At 40.2% G+C, this 21,526-nt stretch overlaps 1 protein-coding gene across 4 annotated transcripts in view; it reads right to left on the bottom strand.

Moving 5' to 3' along the window:
- The window catches only part of ERC2 (ELKS/RAB6-interacting/CAST family member 2), a 987,712-nt gene that overhangs the window by 376,458 nt on the left and 589,728 nt on the right, over positions 1-21,526 (bottom strand). For all 4 annotated transcript variants that reach the window (XM_030811582.1, XM_030811583.1, XM_030811584.1 and 1 more), the window contains one exon: positions 11,450-11,610. In XM_030811582.1, the coding sequence (XP_030667442.1) occupies positions 11,450-11,610 (161 nt within the window). The remainder of the gene's footprint in view (positions 1-11,449; positions 11,611-21,526) is intronic.

The raw sequence follows: 21,526 nt of genomic DNA, 5'->3' as shown, positions 1-21,526 counted from the left end.
AGTGGCACCTCCCCTCCAGTTGGGATGACCAAAAATGTCTCCAGACCTTGCCAAATGTTCCCCTGAGAGGTGAAACCACCCGCAGTTGAGAGCCACGGCCTCAGAGAATCATTGAATATTAATGAAATCATCTGAGTCCACAGGCCTGTTCACAGATGGAAAGACCAGGTCAGGTGTGCCTGGGCTCAACCAACTACAACTGGCAGAGTCAGGCTATGAACTAGAGTGCTCAGGGTTCTCCTCACTGCACCAATAATTCTTTTTCTTTTCTTTCTTTCTTTTCTCTTTTTTTTAATTCTTTTTTTTAATTCTTTTTTTTCTGAGACAGGGTCTCACTCTCACTCAGGCAGGAGTGCAGTGATGCAATCACAGTTCACTGCAGCCTCAACCTCCCAGGCTCAAGAGATCCTCCCATCTCAGCCTCCCAAGTAGCTGGGACCACAGGTACACAACACCATGCCTGGCTAACTTTTTGTATTTTTTGTAGAGACAGGGTTTTGCCATATTGCCCAAGCTGGTCTCGAACTCCTGAGCTCAAGTGATCCACCAGCCTCAGCCTCCCAAAGTGCTGAGATTACATAAATAACTCCTCCTTCAGGATTTGATGTGTGATTCCTCTGTACTCTCGGCTCCTCAGTGTTTCTTTGTGTGATGTGGTTGCCCTGTCCCTTGCATCAAGGGGTTAAATCTGGCAACGCCCCCTACAGTATTAGATCAGGTACTGGTCAGAATTCTTTCAATATGTTGTTGCTCTTGGATTGGAAGAAAGGGCCAAGACTGCCTCCTCTGACTTGCCATGTTTTAGGAGGTTGGAAGGCCTGAATATTTCTTTTCCCTTTTCTTAATGGGTGACCTTCCCTAGCCCCTATGCGGCTGCTGTGAGGATAGAGATAACATGAAGTATGGTGCTTGGAATTATTTAAACTCTATGATTCACAAGCATTTAGATTATTTAACTGCTGATTATGATTATTTAAGCTGAAAGACTATACTTCTCTAGCTCAGAAAATGTTTGTATTTCCATTAAAAACCACCAGGCTGAAGGCCCTTTTGACTGACATTTTTCACTATTAAAACTATACATACAGTGCATGTTTTTGGCCAGAAGACAGTGTGTCCCTTATTTTGTTTTAAGATAAGAAAGCCAACTTCAAAGGCCTTCTCCAACTAGCTCTCCTCAGGCCCCCTTCCTCCCACCATCTCCCCATCCTGCTGTCCTCCTGCCCCAAAAAAGGGAAGAAGCGCCTATCTGCCCACTGCTTTCTACTATTTAATTAAAACTGGTGCCACCATTCCCACAATTTAAATTCTTACACTGATATCTCAAGTTCTTCACTGGGAGACAGTGCACTCAATGGCTAAGACTGTGAACTATAGTGTCAAACAGACTTGTATTTGAGTTCTACATATATGAGCCTCAGTGTCTCCATCCACAGAATGGGGGCAATAATACTCCCCGCCTCACAGGAGGTGACAGCACTATCTGGGTGAAGTACTTAGTCCATGGAATCAGTACTTAATAAGTGTTCACTGGTAATATTAATCCCATCACCCAACGTCTGCATGCACTGAATAGTGTATATGCCTGGGCTAATTTAATTCTCTGAAGACATTTTAATCCAAGATAGTACATTCCTCAAGGCAGGGACAGTGAAGGACTCTTGATTCTACCTGACATGCAATTTAACTCACTTTAATTATTTCTCTATAATGAGCTATGAAACACATCCCTGCTTGGCTCATATATTTAATAACCTAAGAGTTTTATGAAAAATAAATGCCTAAAAATTCAGGGAAAATTCTATTGTGGATGTATTAGAGCAGTGTCCTAAACCATGCAGTAACTTTCTTTTTCTTTCCCTTTTCTTTTTTTTCTTTTAATTTTTTTTTTTTTATTGGCAGAGTTTCTGCATTCAAATTAAGTTCCTCAAGGGAAGGAATGAAAAAGATCCCAGCATTTCCTAAGTTTCATCTATGTGACGGCATTTATTTAGTGGAATTACATACAGGAGGGTCTTGGAGATTGCCTTTGCCTTTCACTTGGGATGAAAATTTCCTCTGCAGCATGCAGAACAGGTGAGAGTGTTCCTGCTGCTATAGAGTTCTTTTGCACTGAAAGAAAAATCTTCCTCCTCTCAAATTTTGCCTACCAACTCTAGCACAGTCATCTGAGGCAGCAGGAATCAAGTCCAGTTTTCTTCTTACAGTCACTTCCTTAACAGTTAAAAGAAGCGTCTGTCTTCTTGGCCTTCTCTGGACCTAATACCCCTTAAAGGTCAGCTATCCCCAGCACGAAGAGATTTTCAGGTGTACCTCAACTTGTTCACTCACTACATGCCTCCTCACAGTCTATCAACCGTGGTACCCAGAAATGAACTCAGATATGCACTAAACATACATGCATACACATAAATGTCCGTTAGCACTAGACTAGAGGTGTAATTGCAAAGTTGTTTTTTACTGCTAAGTGACATAACATACCAGTTGACCTATTTTTCTTCACACTTTATTCATGTTGTCAGAGACTGCCAATTGCCCCCCATATCCATTCTTTCCTTTCCTTCCTTGGAACTGGATTCCCAGAATGCAGCTAAAGGCTATATTTCCCTGCTTGGTCTTGAAGCTAAGTATGACCATGTGGCTTAAAACCCTGGCTAGTGGGCCCCTTCCCCCACACTTGTCCTCAAATCTAGTAAAATATAAGCTCCACCAACAGGAGGATTTTTGTTCATAGAGTCCTTTCTGTTCACTAAGAACAGGGCTTAGATAAGTGCCTAGAGCTTAGAACAGTGCTTGCACATAGCAGATGCTCAGCAAATATTGAATAAACTGTGAAATGACTCAGATGTCAACGAATGGAATGTGTAACTTAAAGGACAGGGAGGTTTCTTTCTCGTGCCTCCTTTCTGCTGGTTGGAATAGGGATTGGATAGCTGGAACTGAAGCAAAAGTCTCACACTAAGAGGTGCAAGCAAATGCTAAAAATGGCAAAATGTCAAGACAGAAGGAACGTGAGTCCCTAGTGATTATAAAGCTACTTGTATGAGCTTCTGGAATGTGGGGTTTTCTGATTCTTGCATTTGAAGCTAACTAGAACATTCCTCTATTCTAAAGTTATTTTCTTTATAGTTAAGTTTTACTTACCCACTATAAGTTTTATGTTCAGCATAATTTTTTTGTTGTTTTGTTTTGTTTTTGCTATAGACTATAAGCCATCAACTTCAGAGTTAAAAGAAGGAAACAGAAATCTGGAGTGCTAAGCAACCATGCATTTATGACACTGCCTGCAGCGAAAACCAAAATTGGTTTCGAATGAGTCATTTTTTGTGACATTTATTCCTTTCCTCTCTGCTACCTGTCCTGAATCACTACAGGTAACTCAGAAAGCTGCAATAGGCTTCATCAGTGTTCTAGCTGATTTAAATACCTGTTGGAACTGAGCAGGTAGTAAACAGAAACGGATGACAAACAGGACCTTCTAGGACACATTACCATAGTATTTAATATTTTTAAAATTAGACATGTTAAAGTTTTTCTCAATAAACTACTGGTTATAGAAAGAATAGTATTATAGCAAAAAGAAAAAAAAGAAAAAAGAAAAAAAGAAATTCTTGAGAAGGCCAAGTTGTAAATTAAAGACAGGATTAGAGTATGCTAACTGTAATGAATGTACCTAACATATTAATATATGTATAGCCCTTTGTGGGTTAAAAATCACTTTCTCATGAATTTATAATCGCAGTCAATCCCCATAATATCTCTGTAGGTGAGCACAACCCTCTTGTTTATTGAGTTTATCAATTTTAAGTAACAATTGGCTTCAAAACTCTTCTCCCAGACTCCATTTATCCTGTCCAAATTGCTAGGCACTTAGGATTCCTTCCTAAAGAAATGTGATTTGTCTTTTCTCATGTTGGCATGAAGTAAAAAATAAATTGATTTTATCATTTCTGTACCCTTGCTCTCCTTTGAAGGGTACTTACCTAATGAGTGGCTCTCTCAGAAAGGATCTTAGATCAAAGAGGCCAACAGGATAATGCCCTCGAATAAGCTGCTGTCTTACCTCACTGTAAATGTCCTAAAATAATCCAGTGTATACAAAGACTTGTGAGGCTATCTTGAGAAGATGTCTAAAACCCAACAATACCCAGTAAATTAAGATGAATTGCACCATATTGTCAGATGAGTTAAAAACATAAGGGCCTGCTGAAAATCTTGTATAAGCATAGGAAATCACCACAAAAAGTCTAAAATAAACATTTCAAAATATGTGACTATTAAGCAGCTATCAAAACCCTTATTCAACTTAGCATTTTATACTAAATGAAAAATATCAGTTAGGATGCCTGTCTACCTATTGAACTACTATAGTAGTTTAAATCATCGAAGCAAATGCACACAGATTTTTAAGTACTGTATCTCATGGCCCTCAATTTCTTTTAGCCACAGATTTCAACTCCACCTGCCATAAATTAAATAACTAGGCTTTTGTTACTGGAATGTAAGCTTATTAACTGGCATTAATGAAATCAAACATAAAATGATGTTCTTAATATGCTTTTAATAAAATCCCTTTTAAATAGGAGTAAATGTAACAAAATTGAACCATTATGAAATGTTTTAGCAAGAAGTTTTGGATATATTTTAAGTAAAAGAATAATCTTATACACAAGGAAAGATGAATATTATGTACTATGAAAATATATGGTTGGTAACTGTTAGTTTCTTCCAGCAGAGGAATAATAACTGGCAGTTAGAATATCAACCAATAAAGACCAGACTGAAGAAGGGTATTGCTGTGGTTTGAATATTTGTCCCCTCCAAAACGCCTATTGAAATCTGATCCCAGGTGGGGCCTAATGGGAAAACGGTGTTTGGGTTGTGGAGTGAATCCCTTGAATAGATTAATGCCCTCTCCCTTGGGGGTGAGTTCTCACTCTGCTAGTTTCCCTGAAAGAGCTGATTGTTAAAAAGAGCATAGCTCTTTCCCTCATCTCCACCTTGCTTCCTCTCTCCCCATGTGATCTCTGCACATACAGCTTTCCTTTCCCTTCTGCCATAAGTGGAAGCAGCCTGAGGCCCTCATGAGAAGCAGATGCTGGCACCAAGCTCCTTGTACAGCCTGCAGAACCAGGAGCCAAACGAACAATTTTTCTTTATAAATTACCTAGCTTCAGTATTCCTTTATAGCAATACTAAACAGACTAAGCCAGGAATGTTGAGGGAAATAATCATACACATGTATACAGTTGGACTTCTGTATACATAGGTTCCACATTTGTAGATTCAATCAATCACGGATCAGAAATATTTTGGGAAAAAATGCATCTGCACTGAACATGTACAGGCTTTTTTTCTTGCTATTATTTCCTAAACAATACAAGTGTAACAACTATTTTCATAGCATCTACATTGTATTAGGTATAAGTAGGCAGGAGATGATTTAAAGTATACAGGAGGATGTGTGTGGGTTATATGCAAATACTATGCCATTTTATACCAGGGACTTCAGCATCTGTGGATTTTGGTATCTAAAGGAGGTCCTAGAACCAATCACCCACAGATACCAAGGGATGACTATAGAATCAAGGCTTTCCTTTTGAATCAAGTTGGCCTCAGTTCCTAAAAGTGTTCCCAGATTACAGGAAAGTACACCACACTTTCCATGTCCCTCCTTGCCCCAAATAACAAAGAGGGTCCTTACCTTTGGAAATGACTTTCTAAGTGGGATTCCAAACCTCTTTGGTTACATAAGAAACTACTTTATCTATTTACCTATTCATTTATTTGCTTATTTATTTGTTTATTCATTTCCTTCACTCATTTTACTAAAATGCAAGCTCAACAAGGTCAAGTTTGTTCATCTAAAACAGTACCTAGTACATAGTAGATCATCAGTGAATATTTATACATTTTTTAGCTAATTCATCCTTTCATTTTTCAAATACTTTTTGAGTGCCTACCGTGTGACAGATTCACAATATCCAATATTAAAAGAAAATTCCACTGTAAATAAAATAAAATCACATCGTGAGAAATCTTTACATTGGAAGAATCAGGCAGTATTTACTCACTCTAAATCCAGTCGGCATTTAAAATAAGGGAAGCCAAAGAACAATGGTAGGAGAAAATGCAGGTCAGTGTGGCACATGTCCCAAAATGATATAACACAAAACAGAACTTTGGGTAAAAATTAAACAGCCTAAGAGTGGATGTAAGTATAAAAAGATAGTACCAGAGGTCATTGTGATGATGAAACAGTTCTGCATCTTGACTGTGGTGGTGGTGACACAAATCAACACATGTAATAAAAGTGGATATAATTAAACATACACACACACACACACACACACACACACAAGTGCATGTAAAACTGGAGAAATTGGAATAATGTTAAGGCCGGGCACAGTGGCTCACACCTGTAAGCCCAGCACTTTGGGAGGCCGAGGCGGGTGGATCACGAGGTCAGGAGATCGAGACCATCCTGGCTAATAAGGTGAAAGCCCGTCTCTACTAAAAATACAAAAATTAGGCGGGTGTGGTGGCAGGCGCCTATAGTCCCAGCAGCTCGGGAGGCGGAGGCAGGAGAATGGTGTGAACCCAGGAGGCAGAGCTTGCAGTGAGCCAAGATTGCACTACTGCACTCCAGCCTGGGCAATAGAGCGAGACTCCGTCTCAAAACAACAACAACAAAACAAAACTGGAAAAATTGAAATAATGTTAATAGATATGTAAAACTGGAGAAATTTGAAGAAGGCTGGTAGATTGTACCAATATCAATTTCCTCATGTGATATTGTACTTCAGTTATGCAAGATGTTACCAAATAGGGAAATGGTTGAAGGATATGAGAACCCTCTTTGTAATATTTCTTGCAACAGCCTGACAATCCACAGGTATTTACAAATATGTTAATAAAATAAAATTAAACAGCAGAATGCTTATCAAAACACTGGAACTGAGACAGATGCCCAATAATGATGTAAACCTATATGACAGTATATTGAATAATTAAAAATAATACAATCCTATGTTTGCAACATAGAAGGTTGTTCACTTCACAAAAGAAGAGGGACTTGCAAAATATGCAAGTACAGTCCAATTTTCTTTACAAAATAAGGAGCATTTGCAAAGGTATACACCAAAATGCCATCAGTGTCTCTCTCTCCATGTTAGGATCATGAGTAATTTTTTCATAGTTTCTTTATACTGCCTCTTTTTTCCCTTAAAATGAACAATATCACCTAACAAACGTCTAAACAAATATCTGTCTTTGGATGGGGTTCAGGTAAATTCTGTATAGCTCTGGAACAAAAACCAAGACAAATGGAAAGACATTTCAGGGCAATATAATGACAAATGAGCCACCTGTAAGAGCCATGGAACATGAACCACCACCTTATGAGCCCATGGCCTGCCATGGGAATGGTATTCACCAGGGCCTGGTGAATTCCTTATGAGTAATCCTGTGAATGGGAGACTGGCTTCTGCAGGCTGGGAGGTTGGACCCAGTTGCTTTCCAATTCTAAAACTCTGTGCCATTTGGTTTGCAATGAATTTAACAGATACCAGCTCTCATTTCAAAAGCCCACTTTAGGTTTCAAAGCACTTTCACATGTGCTGGTTTATATTAATTTTAGTTGGCTGCTTCTAAAAAAATCTTATCCCTACAAGAGTTCTGTAGAGTAAGCAGGGCAGGTATTATCGCCTCCATTTTACTGAAGAGAAAACTGAGGCAACCAGAGAGTGATGTTCAATGTTATGGGGTGAGACAGAAATTAGTTATGAAATCACAGTTTCTTTCTCTTGACTCACGGCCCCACCCCTCTTCCCTCTAACACCACACAGCCTCTCCCTTCCCACCAGGGTTCGGAAACTGGGTAGACCTGACCTAAAGATGCCTGTCTAAAGATGATGGGTGCCGGTTGAATGAAAAACCAACAATGCTTGGCACAGATGATAACAACTCACCAACAATGATAATACCCATCTGACTGTTCCCACAAACTTACGTGGACTCAATCAATGTCAAGTAACCAGTGTGTCAATCCAGCTTAAACACTGTGACTGAACAAACCAGTGGCGAACTTGCAACAGCCCAAGAGGCTGGTGCCTCTAGTTGAAGATCTCAGTCGATATACTTGCCCTGTACCTAAGTCCTCCCATAGTCCCAGGGCAGAGCCCACAGGTTGGGCTTCTAGGCCAGTTAAATAGTGAATAGGGCCCATATCAGGCTTAATGAAGCAGGGCTTTGTTACTTTCACCAAAGGAATTAACACAGGAATTTTGTATTTATTTTGCAGTGGCAGCAGATTAAGCACTTCAGCAATAATGTGGCAATTCACCAAAAGAGGTCTTAGTTAGGTGCTATCTGAAACCATGAAGTTAAGTGGGAAAACATACACATGGAAAAAGTTTATATGTTTTAGAAAAATAAATCCAAATTTTAGATAAATGATACTCTTCACAAAGTATACTAAACAAAGGACATATTTTCATTGGCTGATAGTGCCATTTGCATACATATATCATTTTCTGTGTGCCAAACTCTCTGCTGAGAACCCCTCCTCACAACCACCCCCATTCAAGTCATTACAGGAGGAAACTAGAAGGTTAGTGAGGTTAAGGGCATTTCTCCCAAGTCACAGCCACCAGGTGGAAGCAACAGGATTCCACCCTGGGTCTGATGACTCACAAACCAGCATACTTCACCATTACTTGTTCTTTCAAAATGTTGAAAGTATATGCTCCTTTATAAACAGGAAGTAATTAAAATTTCTTTATAATAGCATAATAAATCACTTCAGGAGATGGAGAGTTAACTTGAGAACAGCTGGAAAACAAGCAGAAAAACTAGGCTGGACTTGACACATAACACATAGGGAGGAAGATGAGAGACAGGTGAACAGAAAAGAATACAGGCTGATTGAATCAATGGACCCATATTGCTAATGCACTAATACTAGTATTGGCTACTGTTAATAGATTATTTTTATTCTATACTACATTTATTATAGAAAGTAAAATGCAAAAAACATCATATGATAAATTTTTCAAGGGTAAAACAAACTTATAAGTTGAATTTCAGTATTTTTAATCTCCATTCAAAAATCAAATCTAGGGCCGGGCGCGGTGGCTCACGCTTGTAATCCCAGCACTTTGGGAGGCCGAGGCAGGCGGATCACGAGGTCAGGAGATCGAGACCACGGTGAAACCCCGTCTCTACTAAAAATACAAAAAATTAGCCAGGCGTGGTGGCGGGTGCCTGTAGTCCCAGCTACTCGGAGAGGCTGAGGCAGGAGAATGGCGTGAACCCGGGAGGCGGAGCTTGCAGTGAGCCAAGATCGCGCCACTGCACTCCAGCCTGGGCGACAGAGCGAGACTCCGTCTCAAAAAAAAAAAAAAAAAAAAAAAAAAAATCAAATCTAAAATGAAGGTGGAAGCATATGTAATTCCAAAATCTTTCTCTTTTCTTATATAAATCATAACATTCCATCTTGTTTTCTAGGAAATGAAGTTTTATTGGTCAATATCAGCAAGATGGAAACTTTCTCAAATAAACCACTTTATGAACTTTGTATATAGATATTATAAAAATACATAACTTTTGATTCTAACATGAATACATTCATAAATGGACTTTCCACTTTGAATATTGCTGTTTCTTTAATTATTTAATACTACACTATATTTTTGGTCTTTCTCAGCTAAGTGTTTACACATATATCGACAGTTATAATTTTTCTGGGTGTCATTTAAATTCATACACGTATTCCACAACTAATTACATAAGTTAATCTTTTAAACAACAGTAAATATTGGCAAACACCAAGATTTTATGTATTCTGTGCTTATAAACATGTATCCTTTTAACAGTGTTAATAAATTATTGATGGTGATAATATCAGAGATACTTAAAATACTTTCCTTCTTAGCTACATAAAATTCAGTCTCCAGTATTCAATCTAGTCACTCACTCAACAAACCATCGCTCAAATCTATCACATTCAAGACACTGTTGTGGGCAACAAACAATCATTGGGCACCTCCCATGTGCCCAGCACTGCTCTCGTCTGCGTGATGACTACAGTGTCTCAAACAGACAAAAGTTCTAGTCTTAATGAGTTCACATAAACTCCTCAAGAAAATTAGATAGCAGAAACGGAGCTTGAGGTAGAAAACTGGTTTTGTCATGGCCAGATGGCCTTAAGCAAATTATGAATCTCTCTGAGTCTCAGCTCCCTCACCTCTGAACTGAGTATAATAATACCTGTTTTTATTATATTATCTTTTACTAGAAAAAACACTAGTTTATATGTGAAAAAAACCCTACTTATTCTTTGGTCTTGGAGAAACTGAGGTAGTTGATGAGGAATAAATGTTTTGTCCTCATTATTAAATCCTTCAAAATATTTCATTCCAATATTTTCCATGATCTAAGCTTTCTGAGTTTAATGCTAACCATGTGTAAGGCTTGCTGGGTCACAATAAGGTCACTTCCATACCTAGCCACCTATTTCAAAGTCTGTGTTACAGGTTTAAGATGCCGTAATTATATATGTTTCCCCTTATTGTGGAAGAAGTTAGATTTAAATGATAACTTAGAGATTATTTCATTTAAAAACATAAAGACGCTCCTTCTTGACTAGTTCTTTACAAACAGACCAATTGCAATTGATATTTATTAAAATCTCTCAGTAATTTTCTTTCCTATGTTCTTCCATGATGATGCTCTTTCATTGTGAGAATGAAGTAAGAGCGAGGTGTAGGTGGGTGTGTCACAGGACCACAGGAACAACCATTTCCCAACACTCAGCCCCACGTCATTGATTAAATCAAAGGAAGCAACTGGTTCCAATCCAATCTCCCTGATTTAGCTTCCCAAGCCCCCACCTAGGTGGGGTGTGGCAGGGTGTGGGATTTCCAACCTATTTTTATAAGCCCAGCAAATCAAAGTTTGACTTTCTGAACAAAGAGGTGCCAACCTTGAGACTCTGTAAGAGTCAACACAAACCAGGCATTGTACACAAGTGAAAAGAATATAATTAGCAAAGTTACAGTCACAATTAGGAAATACCTCCTCAGAAAAGTTTCCACTTAACTCTGAGCAGCGCTCAAATTACCATTGTGCTTAACGGGGCCTCCATCTCTTGGCTGGCTCAGACCTTTCCAACAAATCTATGAATCCCAGCACCATCCACAAAACACAGACACCCAAAATCTAGTGCTGGATCTATATTTTTTTCAATAACAGGTGTGAGAAATGTGCAAATTGAGACACCGAAGTTACAATTAAAAAATAAGAAACATACTTTCAGAAATGACCAGGCAAGTGTGAGCTAAATTATTCTTTCTCTGAGCTCTTTCTTCATCTTCTCTAGCCCTTCCCCTTTCCCACTCTCAAGAGAGGCTAGAAGAGAGAGGCTACAAAAGCAACAATGGGTACTCACTTCATCTCCAGGATCTCCTCCAGCTGTTTCCTCCTCTCGATCCGGAGGTTGGCCAAGTGTGCTTCTTTTTCGGCCAGGGACTGCTGTGTGGAGGCGAGACGTGCTTTGGTGGCATCCAGTTCCTGTCTGGTCTTCTCCAGTGCATTCATCAGTTCCTCTATCTGAAAGGCACATGGAGCTCTGTGTGTTATTTCTCCTTCACTCAAGCACAAGACATCCCTTGCTAGCCTGTGTTCCAACAACAAACACAAAGGAATCATAGGGATCCTTGAACTGGGCCGCTGTGTCTTGGAGCCCTTTCTTTCTTTGTCATTGAAACTATGAGGATGCAAATGCCTAAGAATGATATAATGGACTCTGGGGAGTTGTGGGGAAAGACTGGGAGGGGGTTGAGGGATAAAAGACTACACATTGGGTTCAATGTATACTGCTTGGGTGATGGTTGCACCAAAATCTCACAAATCACCACTAAAGAGCTTACTCATGTAACCAAATATCACCTGTTCCCCCAAAACCTATGGAAATAAAAATTCAAAACAAAACAGAACAAAAACCCTGAAAAAATGTTTCGAACACAAGGAATGTCCAAATTTCTCCAAGGTCCTTGTTCAATTGGATTGCCCAATAACCTCTATAAAAACTACTTAATGTGTTCACTAGAATTGGGGGTGAGTGGCTTGACCCAATTTCAACCTCTGTTTGGCAAAAGTCTCAGATACTTTCTCACCATTGAAGGAAGGCAACACTCAAATGCATTTTGCCCAGCACAATATACTTTTGTGTGTAGGCCCCAGAGTACTTTGAAAGAAAGTTAATCTATGTGTTTCAGATTCAGTCACATTTTAACCTATCAAAGCCGTGTTTGGTAAAAGCTATTCGATGTCCAGGGAGCCTCAGGAGTCCCTCTCACCTCACCTCCCAGCCTTACATTCAGGAAGCAATGTTTGGCCAAAGGTAAACAGAATTCCAGCCACAAAAGGTTCAGGTTTGGTTTGCCCCTGAAGTTTGAGAGGGTTCTAAACTTGAAATAAATGACATGTAACTTTTATAGGGTGCTAATACACCATAGAAATAAGCCAGACTATCAAATATCCAGGGTTTTCAGCCAGGTCCCAAAAAAATGAGACCTGGGAGCCCTGAGGCAAAGCCTTATCCTCCCCAAACCTTTGGGGACTCTTAAAAGCCAACACACAACAAAGAAGGCTGGTGTTTATGGTTCCGTTCCAAAGACTTCCATGGGGCAAGCTGGTGAAATGCCATCCCTTGCACAGATGCAAGCTGTGTCCACCCTGCTGATCCAAAATCATGAATCCAGGAAGTTTCTAGATTCCAGAGCTGATGTTTGGCTTTCTAAAACACCCCTTCCAGCTGAACTTGGCAGAATAGGCTCATCCATCACTAAAGTCAACAGAACGCCCTTCAAAATGTGTCAATGACATGTTAAGTTCCAATTCATAAAGACTTTCTACACAATTTCTGCAGTTTTACATGGAATTTATTCAGAATAAGCATTATAGTTCACATCCAAGGTAAATTATATGCTTTTAAGATTCAGAAAACCCTTCATTTTGCCCTGATAAAAAAAGGAAACTTAATGATCATGTAATTTAAATCAAAGCCAAAACCAAAAAGAGTTTAAAAAGCAAGCAATACAAAGAATAACCTATGAAAGTGACAAAACCACCCCATGTAACTGTAGAGTAAATTGCATTATTCTTTAACTTTACATACCTATATAGTTTAAAAAATATTAATAAACTTTTTAGTTTCTCATGTAAGTTCACAGAACATCAAAAATATGACTAGAAGCCCAAAGCAATATGTGATGAAGTTAAAGCAGAGTTTTAAGTTTTCCTCCCTTTTTCTATTTTTGATACAGTCAATAGCACTGATCCCCAAAAAATCAGAATTATGATCATTCCATATGCCAATTCAGATAGTCTGCCTGACCGTCCATATGAGATGGTCTGCATCCTCATAATTCCTTTTCTGTCATAAATCATTCTTCATTTCAAACATAATATTGATTTCAGAGGAGTGGGAGGTCTCCATTATTCTCATTTGTTCAATCTCTCTCTCATTCATCGAAGCTGATCTATCTGCAATCTATAGACACAGAGCTACTCGGCTGGGTTTCCAAGTCTTAGATCACCTGCCACTGGACCGCTTAGGGCAAACACTAGCTAGTTCTACATTAACCCAACTTTAAATGACACTTTAGCTTAATGATTTCAGGCTGCTCCGGCCATTTCAGCAAGAAGCACATAAAGAAACTGGGCACCTGGGAGACACAATACAGAGTTGTAACTGACGGCGATGCCACTGGCCTCCAACATCAGTAACTGCTAGTATCAGATGAGACGAAACTGCTCCTCTCAACACCTTGGAAGCAGAGTTTTAAAATAAGTTCCCAGGCCAAGCTCCTCACTCTTCCTAATTTGTGTGGCCCTGGACAGTGAGTATTGCACACCGAGGACCATGTGGGGCACTGGCCTCAGAATACATCCTTCTAGTCTTAGCATGACCACTGTTTCTCTGTGTAACTTTTTGCAAACAATCACTGTACCCTTGGAATCTCAATTTCCTAGATGATGGCCATGGGTTCTTCCTGTGTTTAAATTCTAGAGACCTGAAAGCTGTTTCCTTTGCTGCCAAAACGAGGGCCTTAGAAAGCAAAAAATATCTCCCCTGCTGTGGTGATCATTAGGGTGGTTTCACAATATCCTAGTTCTCTTCCTTACAGGCACATGGTAGGACCCCATATCCCCTCACCCTTTGAATTGGCTGTGGCTTTGGCCAATTAAAACCACTGTCATTTCCAAGTAGAAACATTTAAGTGGTAGCGTTCAACTCCAGCGTTACCCTTTCCCTGCCATGGTGACCATGAAAGCAAGTTTCAGAAGAAATCATCTTCAGCCTGAGTCCCTGAGTGACCACAATGAAGCCCAGGGCAAACCCACATCACATAGGCAAAATACAAACCTTTGTTGTGCTTTGCCACTGAGATTGGGCGTGGTTACTCCCAGCATAACCTGGCCTATCTTCACTGGTGGACCGTCTGATTCTATTTTTTTTTTTTTTTTTTTTTGAGACAGAGTCTCACTCTGTCACCAGGCTAAAGTGCAGTGGCGTGATCTTGGCTCACTGCAATCTCTGCCTCCCAGGTTCAAGTGATTCTCCTGCCTCAGCCTCCCGAGTAGCTGGGATTATAGGCGCATGCCACCACTCCCAGCTAATTTTTGTATTTTTAGTAGAGACAAGGTTTCACCATGTTGGCCAGGATGGTCTGAGTCTCCTGACCTCATGATCCACCTGCCTTGGCCTCCCAAAGTGCTGGGATTACAGGCATGAGCCAACTGTCTGATTCTTATCAAGTGCCCTATGCCTGCCTCCATCTCCCTACCACAGTCATCTCTCAACCAGAGGAAAGTGCTTGTTATTCTGGCTGTCCCATGGTATTTCTGCTCTTGCAGACCACAAGGAACTCCCTTCTTGCCAAATGTCTTTTCTTAATGTGTGGCTTGCACAGCTAAACACGCCCCCAAGTCTCTGTCCCTTCTTTGAAATAACATTTTAACTGATTGACTGTATATATGTAGTTTGTGTCTTCATCACCAGATTAGAACCATGGCATTATTACGGTGTGAGTGAGATGAGCTCCTTCATCTTTCTCAGCTTCCATTTCCTCATCCATATTTACCTCAACAGGTAAGTAGAGAACCCTATTGCTTGCCTATCAGATGATTGTGGGCACATTAAGTGAGATGATGTAGCCTATAAGGCATTTATTCTTCTTCTTCTGATATCAAGAAATTAATTTTTTTCTGATAATAAGAGTAAAGTGTGGCCAGGCACGGTGGCTCACACCTATAATCCCAACACTTTGGGAGGCCAGGGCCAGTGGACCATTTGATCACAAATGGTGACCCCAGGAGTTTGAGACCAGGCTGGGCAACATGGCAAAACTGCATCCCTACAAAAAGTACAAAAGAAATGTAGCCAGGCGTGGTGACACGCACCTATAGTCCCAGCTACCCTGGGGGGCTGAGGAAAGGGGATCACCTGAGCCTGGGAAGCCAAAACTGTAATGAGCCGTGATTATGCCACTGCACTCCAGGCTGGGTGACAGAATGAGACCTTGTCTCAAAGAAAAAAAAAAGAATAAAGTATATTCATTGTAAAAAATATGAAAAATCCAGGTATGAAAATGTTTTAGCTTTCTTCTGAAGATTAAATACTAACATCATTTTTAGTTAAGATCCTCCCAAATCCCACCTCCTAGAAGTAAACATTCTAAACACTGTTATAATTTCTCTCTATATTTGTGTATATATAATTGAGATGCTACATATAAATATATACATAATTTTGTATATAATTGATATATGATGAGAATTTTCTTTTGTAATTAAATTGTCTTTTGGAAACACAGTTTTAATGTGTGAGCAGTGCTCTATCCACTCCTCATCTTCCTGAAACTGATGCTTCTCTTAGTGTTATGGTCTCAATGTTTATGTACCCCCACAATTCATATGTTGAAACCTTAACCCCCAAGATGATGGCATTAAGGAGTGAGGCCTTTGGGAATTGATTAGGTCATGGGGGCAGAGGCCTCCTATGTGGGATTAGTGACCTTATGAAAGAAGCCCAAGAGAGTCTGTATGTCCCCTTTCACCATGTAGGGACACGGCAAGACGTCAGCAGTTTGCAACCCAGGAGAGGGCCCTCACCAGAATCTGCCCGTGCTGGCACCTTGGTCTTAGACTTCCCAGCCTCCAGAATGTGAGAAATACATTTCTGTTATGTATAAACCACCTACTCTATGGTATTTTGTTAGAGCAGCCCAAATGGACTAAGACACTTAGGAACCCATTCCTCTGTCTATTTTGCAAATTACTCATCTTCCTGCAGCCCTTAACTGGGTCTTTCTCCTTGTGACTCCGTCCTAGAGGCATTTCTACCATCCACATAGAAATACAGGCGATGCATTGAGGTCTGTCTCCACAGTTCTCACCTCTATGTAGATGCCTCTCCAAACTTTATCTCCTTTTTCCTCACTTGACTTCTTTCACATGTACCTAACCACCTGTTGATCACTTCCGTCTGGATATCCTAATATTACTTTAAATTGAGGATGAACAAAAGCCAACTCTTGATCCATGTACACCTGCCTAAACCAAACTCCTATCACCTGTCCTAACCCTCCCAACTTGCCACTCCCTAACACATCCACCATTTTGGTCCAAGGCCCTGACCTTTTCTCAGTCATTCCTGTTTAAGACCTCAGAGCCACATTGATCTTCTCCTTCCTCTTTTATTTTCCATTAATCACCAACTCCTAGAGCTCTATTTTGGAAATATTTCTTGGATCCATCATTCCCTTCTATCATTACTTTTGACACATGTATAACAAGGTAGAACGTAATTATGCATGCATACATATATGTATGTATATGTGGGCTTTCACATGTGTGTGCATATGCTCATGTGTGTATCCCTAGCCTCTGACTCTACTCTTACCCCTAAGTGAGGACATGGCTTTGCCTGATCATCTGTAACAACAGTACTTCTAGTATTATATGAAGCAATGATTGGAGAGCTTTTAGTGCTGAGCCTGGCAAATATGAAAACACTTAGTATATTCTTAACACAAGAGGCGGAGCAGCATAGTGGCTTAGAAACATAATTCAGGAGCTAGACTGCCACTTACTAGATGTATAAATTCACTCTAAGTGAATTATAACTTTTTTCCCCAGGTGGAAAAATTGATTTCCTGTAAGAAAAATAAAATAGTATTTACATTTAATAAATATTCAATAAGCACTATTACAAAATTATAGAAATAAACTGGCCTGTTTACCTTCATGAAAGAACCTAGACAAAACGTTCTAGGTTTCTCAACTTAAACTCAGAGGCAAAATTTGCTTTAAACATGTATTAAGTATTACCATTGCTATGCAAAAATTAGGTTATAGTAATTTTTACTCAAATTATATTAAAATGCCCAGAATAAGAATTATTTGGGGACAATATAATAATAGAATTGACTTTTTTAAAAACGTTAGCTTTAGGGGCTACATATGCATGTTTGTTACATAGGTACATTGCATGTGGGAATTGGGCTTCTACGTGTACCCATCACCCAAATATTGAACATTATACCCAAAAGGTACTTCTTCAAACTTCATCCCCCTTCTTCCCTCCCCCCTTTATAAAAAAAGAAGGAAACCATGTCCTTTGCAGCAACATGGATGGAGCTGGAGGCCATTATCCTACATGAACTAACTCAGAAGGAGAAAATCAAGTATCATATGTTCTCACATGTACGTGGCAGCTGAACAATGAATTACAAAATTCTGAGCCTCAAGTACCCCTTGTGAAGTGGAGCTAATAACATAACTTAGCTCAAAGGGTTTTTATGATGATTAAATGGGTTCACATGGGCAATGCTCTCAGCACAATGCCTAGTACTCAGTAGTGCCACAGAAGTGTCAACTCTTTCTAATACAGTGCCTAGTAAGTATTCAGCCTATCTATGTCTGCGTATTGCTCCATTCACCAATGCTCAACCACACATACACATGCACATATACCCCTGGACTACCCTACATTCACTCCTCTGCTTACCAAAACTGCCCATTCTTTAAGGCCCTGTCTATACGTGACCTCCTTCACAGCTTGCAGTGATCAAAAGCTGGAGCTCTAGAAGCAGTCAGATATGAGTCAAGTTTGGGTTCCACCTATAAGATCTTTGACCTTAGGCCAATCTTAACCCAATGTTTCCTAAACTTGGTTTAAGACTGGTTAGGTTGCTGCATGTTAGAATCCCTTGGGAAGCTTTTAAGAATGTTGATGCCGTGGTCACACTGCTCCTAATTAAATCAAGATATTTGAGGGTGGGAGCCAGGCATCTGTATTTTATTACAGATCCAGGTGATTCCAAAATGCAGCCAAGTCTCGGAACCCTAGACATTACTGACCTCTCTAAGCCTACAGATCCTCCCCTTTAAAGTGGAGAGGAGGCAGAAGCAGCCACACAGGATTGACATAAGCGTAAAGTGAAATAACACATGGAAAGTACCCTGCCTAATACCCTGGAAGGCACCAGCACATGGCCATTCCTAGCCTCACTACTTTCACCCAACCCAAGTGCCTTCAGTTTTCATTGCCTGCACCCATTCTGCACAATATGTATGCTTAGTTGCTATAATACAACTGGATTGTAATCCCTGGAGGGCAGAGACTGTGTCTCCATCTTCTTTGCAAGCCCCTTCAGCACCTGACATAGCACCAGTATCCACACTCAATAAATACCTATGCAATGGGAGGAAGGGAAGCACAAAGATGTGATTCTGAAACACCCTCCTTTGACCCACTTAGTGCAATGATGGATGAAGTGTAAGTCCAAACTTGATACTTTCCTACCCCATAAATCAGTTGTCCCTTCACCATCCTCAACAAATGCCCTTCAAGTTCTTGCTCTCTGTTTTGCTTCAAGCACTTTCTCTTTGCTATGGGGATGAGGGGGCTCAGCTACTTGGCTCCTGAAAGGATGGAGGCCCTATGTTCGCTGCCACCCCAGCAGCCACCTGGAGAACCCAGGAACCTGTGAGTTTCACAGAGACACAATAAAGATGTCTCAGGTTCTGCGCTGGTATAGAAGCATGTGGCTTTTAGTCCTGCTATGCATTCCACATGCTCTGTCCTGGGACCTGGGAGATACACACTCCTTTCCTTCATTCCACCACCTCACTAGGCATCTCCCACATGCCAGGCACTCTGCTGGACACTAGCCACAGGTCTGTCTTCAGAAGGGTTTCCATAGGGAAGCTGGGAATCAACAAATTATTTAATCACAATAGTGATTTTAAAGAAAAGTACTAGGTAGTGCAAAAGAGTAAAACAGCAGCCCATCCTGCACTAGGCACTGTAGCTGGCCTCCCTAAGGCAGGCAAGTGGAGTAGCCTGGGGAAGCGCAGGTGGTGGCCCAGCTGGAGGAGGCCCTGTGGTCCCATTCTTTAGAAAAATGCTAGTTGGAGAATCACAGTAATTAAGAGACAATAAAAGCTTTTGACAGTCCAGCAAGAAAGCAACCCATTTGTCTCTATTTAACACAGCATGTACTTCTTTTAGAAGTACATCTATTAGTAATTAACCAGACAATAATATTTCCTGGGGAAAAAAAGTTTTAGAAAAGGTGTTTAATTGCTAAAACGTCATTTTCAGTGAAAACAGGATTCACAGCCACCTCAGAAGTCTTCTAGAATATTCCAGATGTTTCACTTAAAATACTTTCCTAAAAGGTCCTCAAATGTGGCAAGACTGGAATTCTGATTTTATATCTAAGATTACATTTTTAAAATACATTGGCTTGGTGTTACATATCTAGAACATAATAATTAAAGGTTTCATCAAGCTAGATGTTGATTTGGCCTCATCAATTACAAAAAAAGAAAAAACCCCTGAATAATTGTGTGCTATTTCTGATTGTATTAGTCATTCTATGTTGCAGATCATTAAAACTCTCTTTTAAAATAGTTGTCACCAGGAAATATTCAACTGTATTTACTGTATTTGAATAATTCATAACTGTTCACTTTCAGAATAATGAAGTCATCACCTGGCCTTCTAAAAAGCCCAGTGTTTACGCATCGCTCTGGAGAAATCGTCGGATCTTTTAAAGTGAACAGCGGAGCCTTAAAACAATAAAATAAAAAACCCATTTAAGACCTTAAATCATTAACATGTGTCGACTTAAACTTACACATACATTTGTGTTGTTTAACTAAATATTTGAAAACCAGCCTCTCTCTCAGTTATCTGCCAGGACCCCACTCTGGGTTCCATGCGTCTCTTCCTGACACGTGGCAGCTTCCCGTGCTTTTCAAGAGGCTTGCTTGGCAAGAGCTGATACTCAAATATTTTGATAAAGCTATTTTTTTCCCTTAAATTATATGTCAGCATGGAGTTGGTGTGTATTTTGTGTTAATGATTTGGAATTTTTAAAGCCATATTTCAAAAACAGACAGGCTCTTCTGAGTTAGGCTCCACCATCCATCCTGGTTTCCTGTCTTCATTCCATCCTGAGTGCAAGAGGATGGCAGTTTTCAGTTTGCACCAGAACACAGAACCAATGAAATCCCCATATCCCAGGTTGCAGTAAATCCGGAATGTGAATTGGTCCTGTGGGAATAGCTGGACTTGGCCCAGCTCAACTCTGGGCACAGAAGGTCACCCTGAGATCAGAAGGTGAAGATAAACGCTTAAACCCCCTCCTCAGCAGCAGCAACTCCTCCGACAGTGATGCTGGAGGCTGAAGGATCTGTTAAAACAAGGACTACTAATCTTATTTTTCCAATTACCCTTATCTGACATTTCTATCTCTTCCTCCTTCCCACCTCCCCACTGCTGCCTTAGAGTGACACCTTTTGGAAAAGGTTGAAACTGAAAATCCCCAGACTGCTTTCAGCCTGGATCTGACCATCACTAAGACTGTGTTTGTGATTTGTTTTCTCCTCATTGAAGTTTAAGCATCAAGGGGCTTTGCTTACATTGGTTGCCTCTGATCCTTCTCCTGCAAACAAATGCCCACATCAAGAACATTTGTTTGGGCTCAAACTCTTTGATTTTGACAGCATTTCACCTTCTCCCTTTCCTCTTCTCTTCTCAGGCTTATTAACAAAACTTCACACCATAATAAAAGACGGATAGAGAAGAAATGTGCAAAAATACATACATCTGACTTAACAGAGTCTGTTAAATGAGAAAGTGTCAGAGTATAAATGAATGACACTTTCTCCAAAATGCCCTTGAGCACTCTTCATTCCAGATGGGATTGGGCTCAGTGGAAGTTCCTCAAGAAAAAGGCTGTGGGGGTGTGCTTCTGGGTATGTGGTGTAGGGGTATATCTCGAGCAACTGGGAGGCTTTATTATACGTGTGTCACAGTTCTGCAGCATGGCAAAGAGATGGCCTTCTCTCTAACAGCCTGGGACATTCTTGAGAAGGAGTACAGGGATAGTAAAGGATGTGGACCCTGAAGTCAGAAAGCCTGGGTCCCCATCAGGCCCCAGCTACA

This window comes from Nomascus leucogenys, chromosome 4 (assembly GCF_006542625.1).
Source record: "Nomascus leucogenys isolate Asia chromosome 4, Asia_NLE_v1, whole genome shotgun sequence".
Taxonomy (NCBI): Eukaryota; Metazoa; Chordata; class Mammalia; order Primates; family Hylobatidae; genus Nomascus; species Nomascus leucogenys.
Note: the sequence above shows the minus strand (reverse complement) of the source record. Positions and strands in the feature narration are given on the sequence as shown.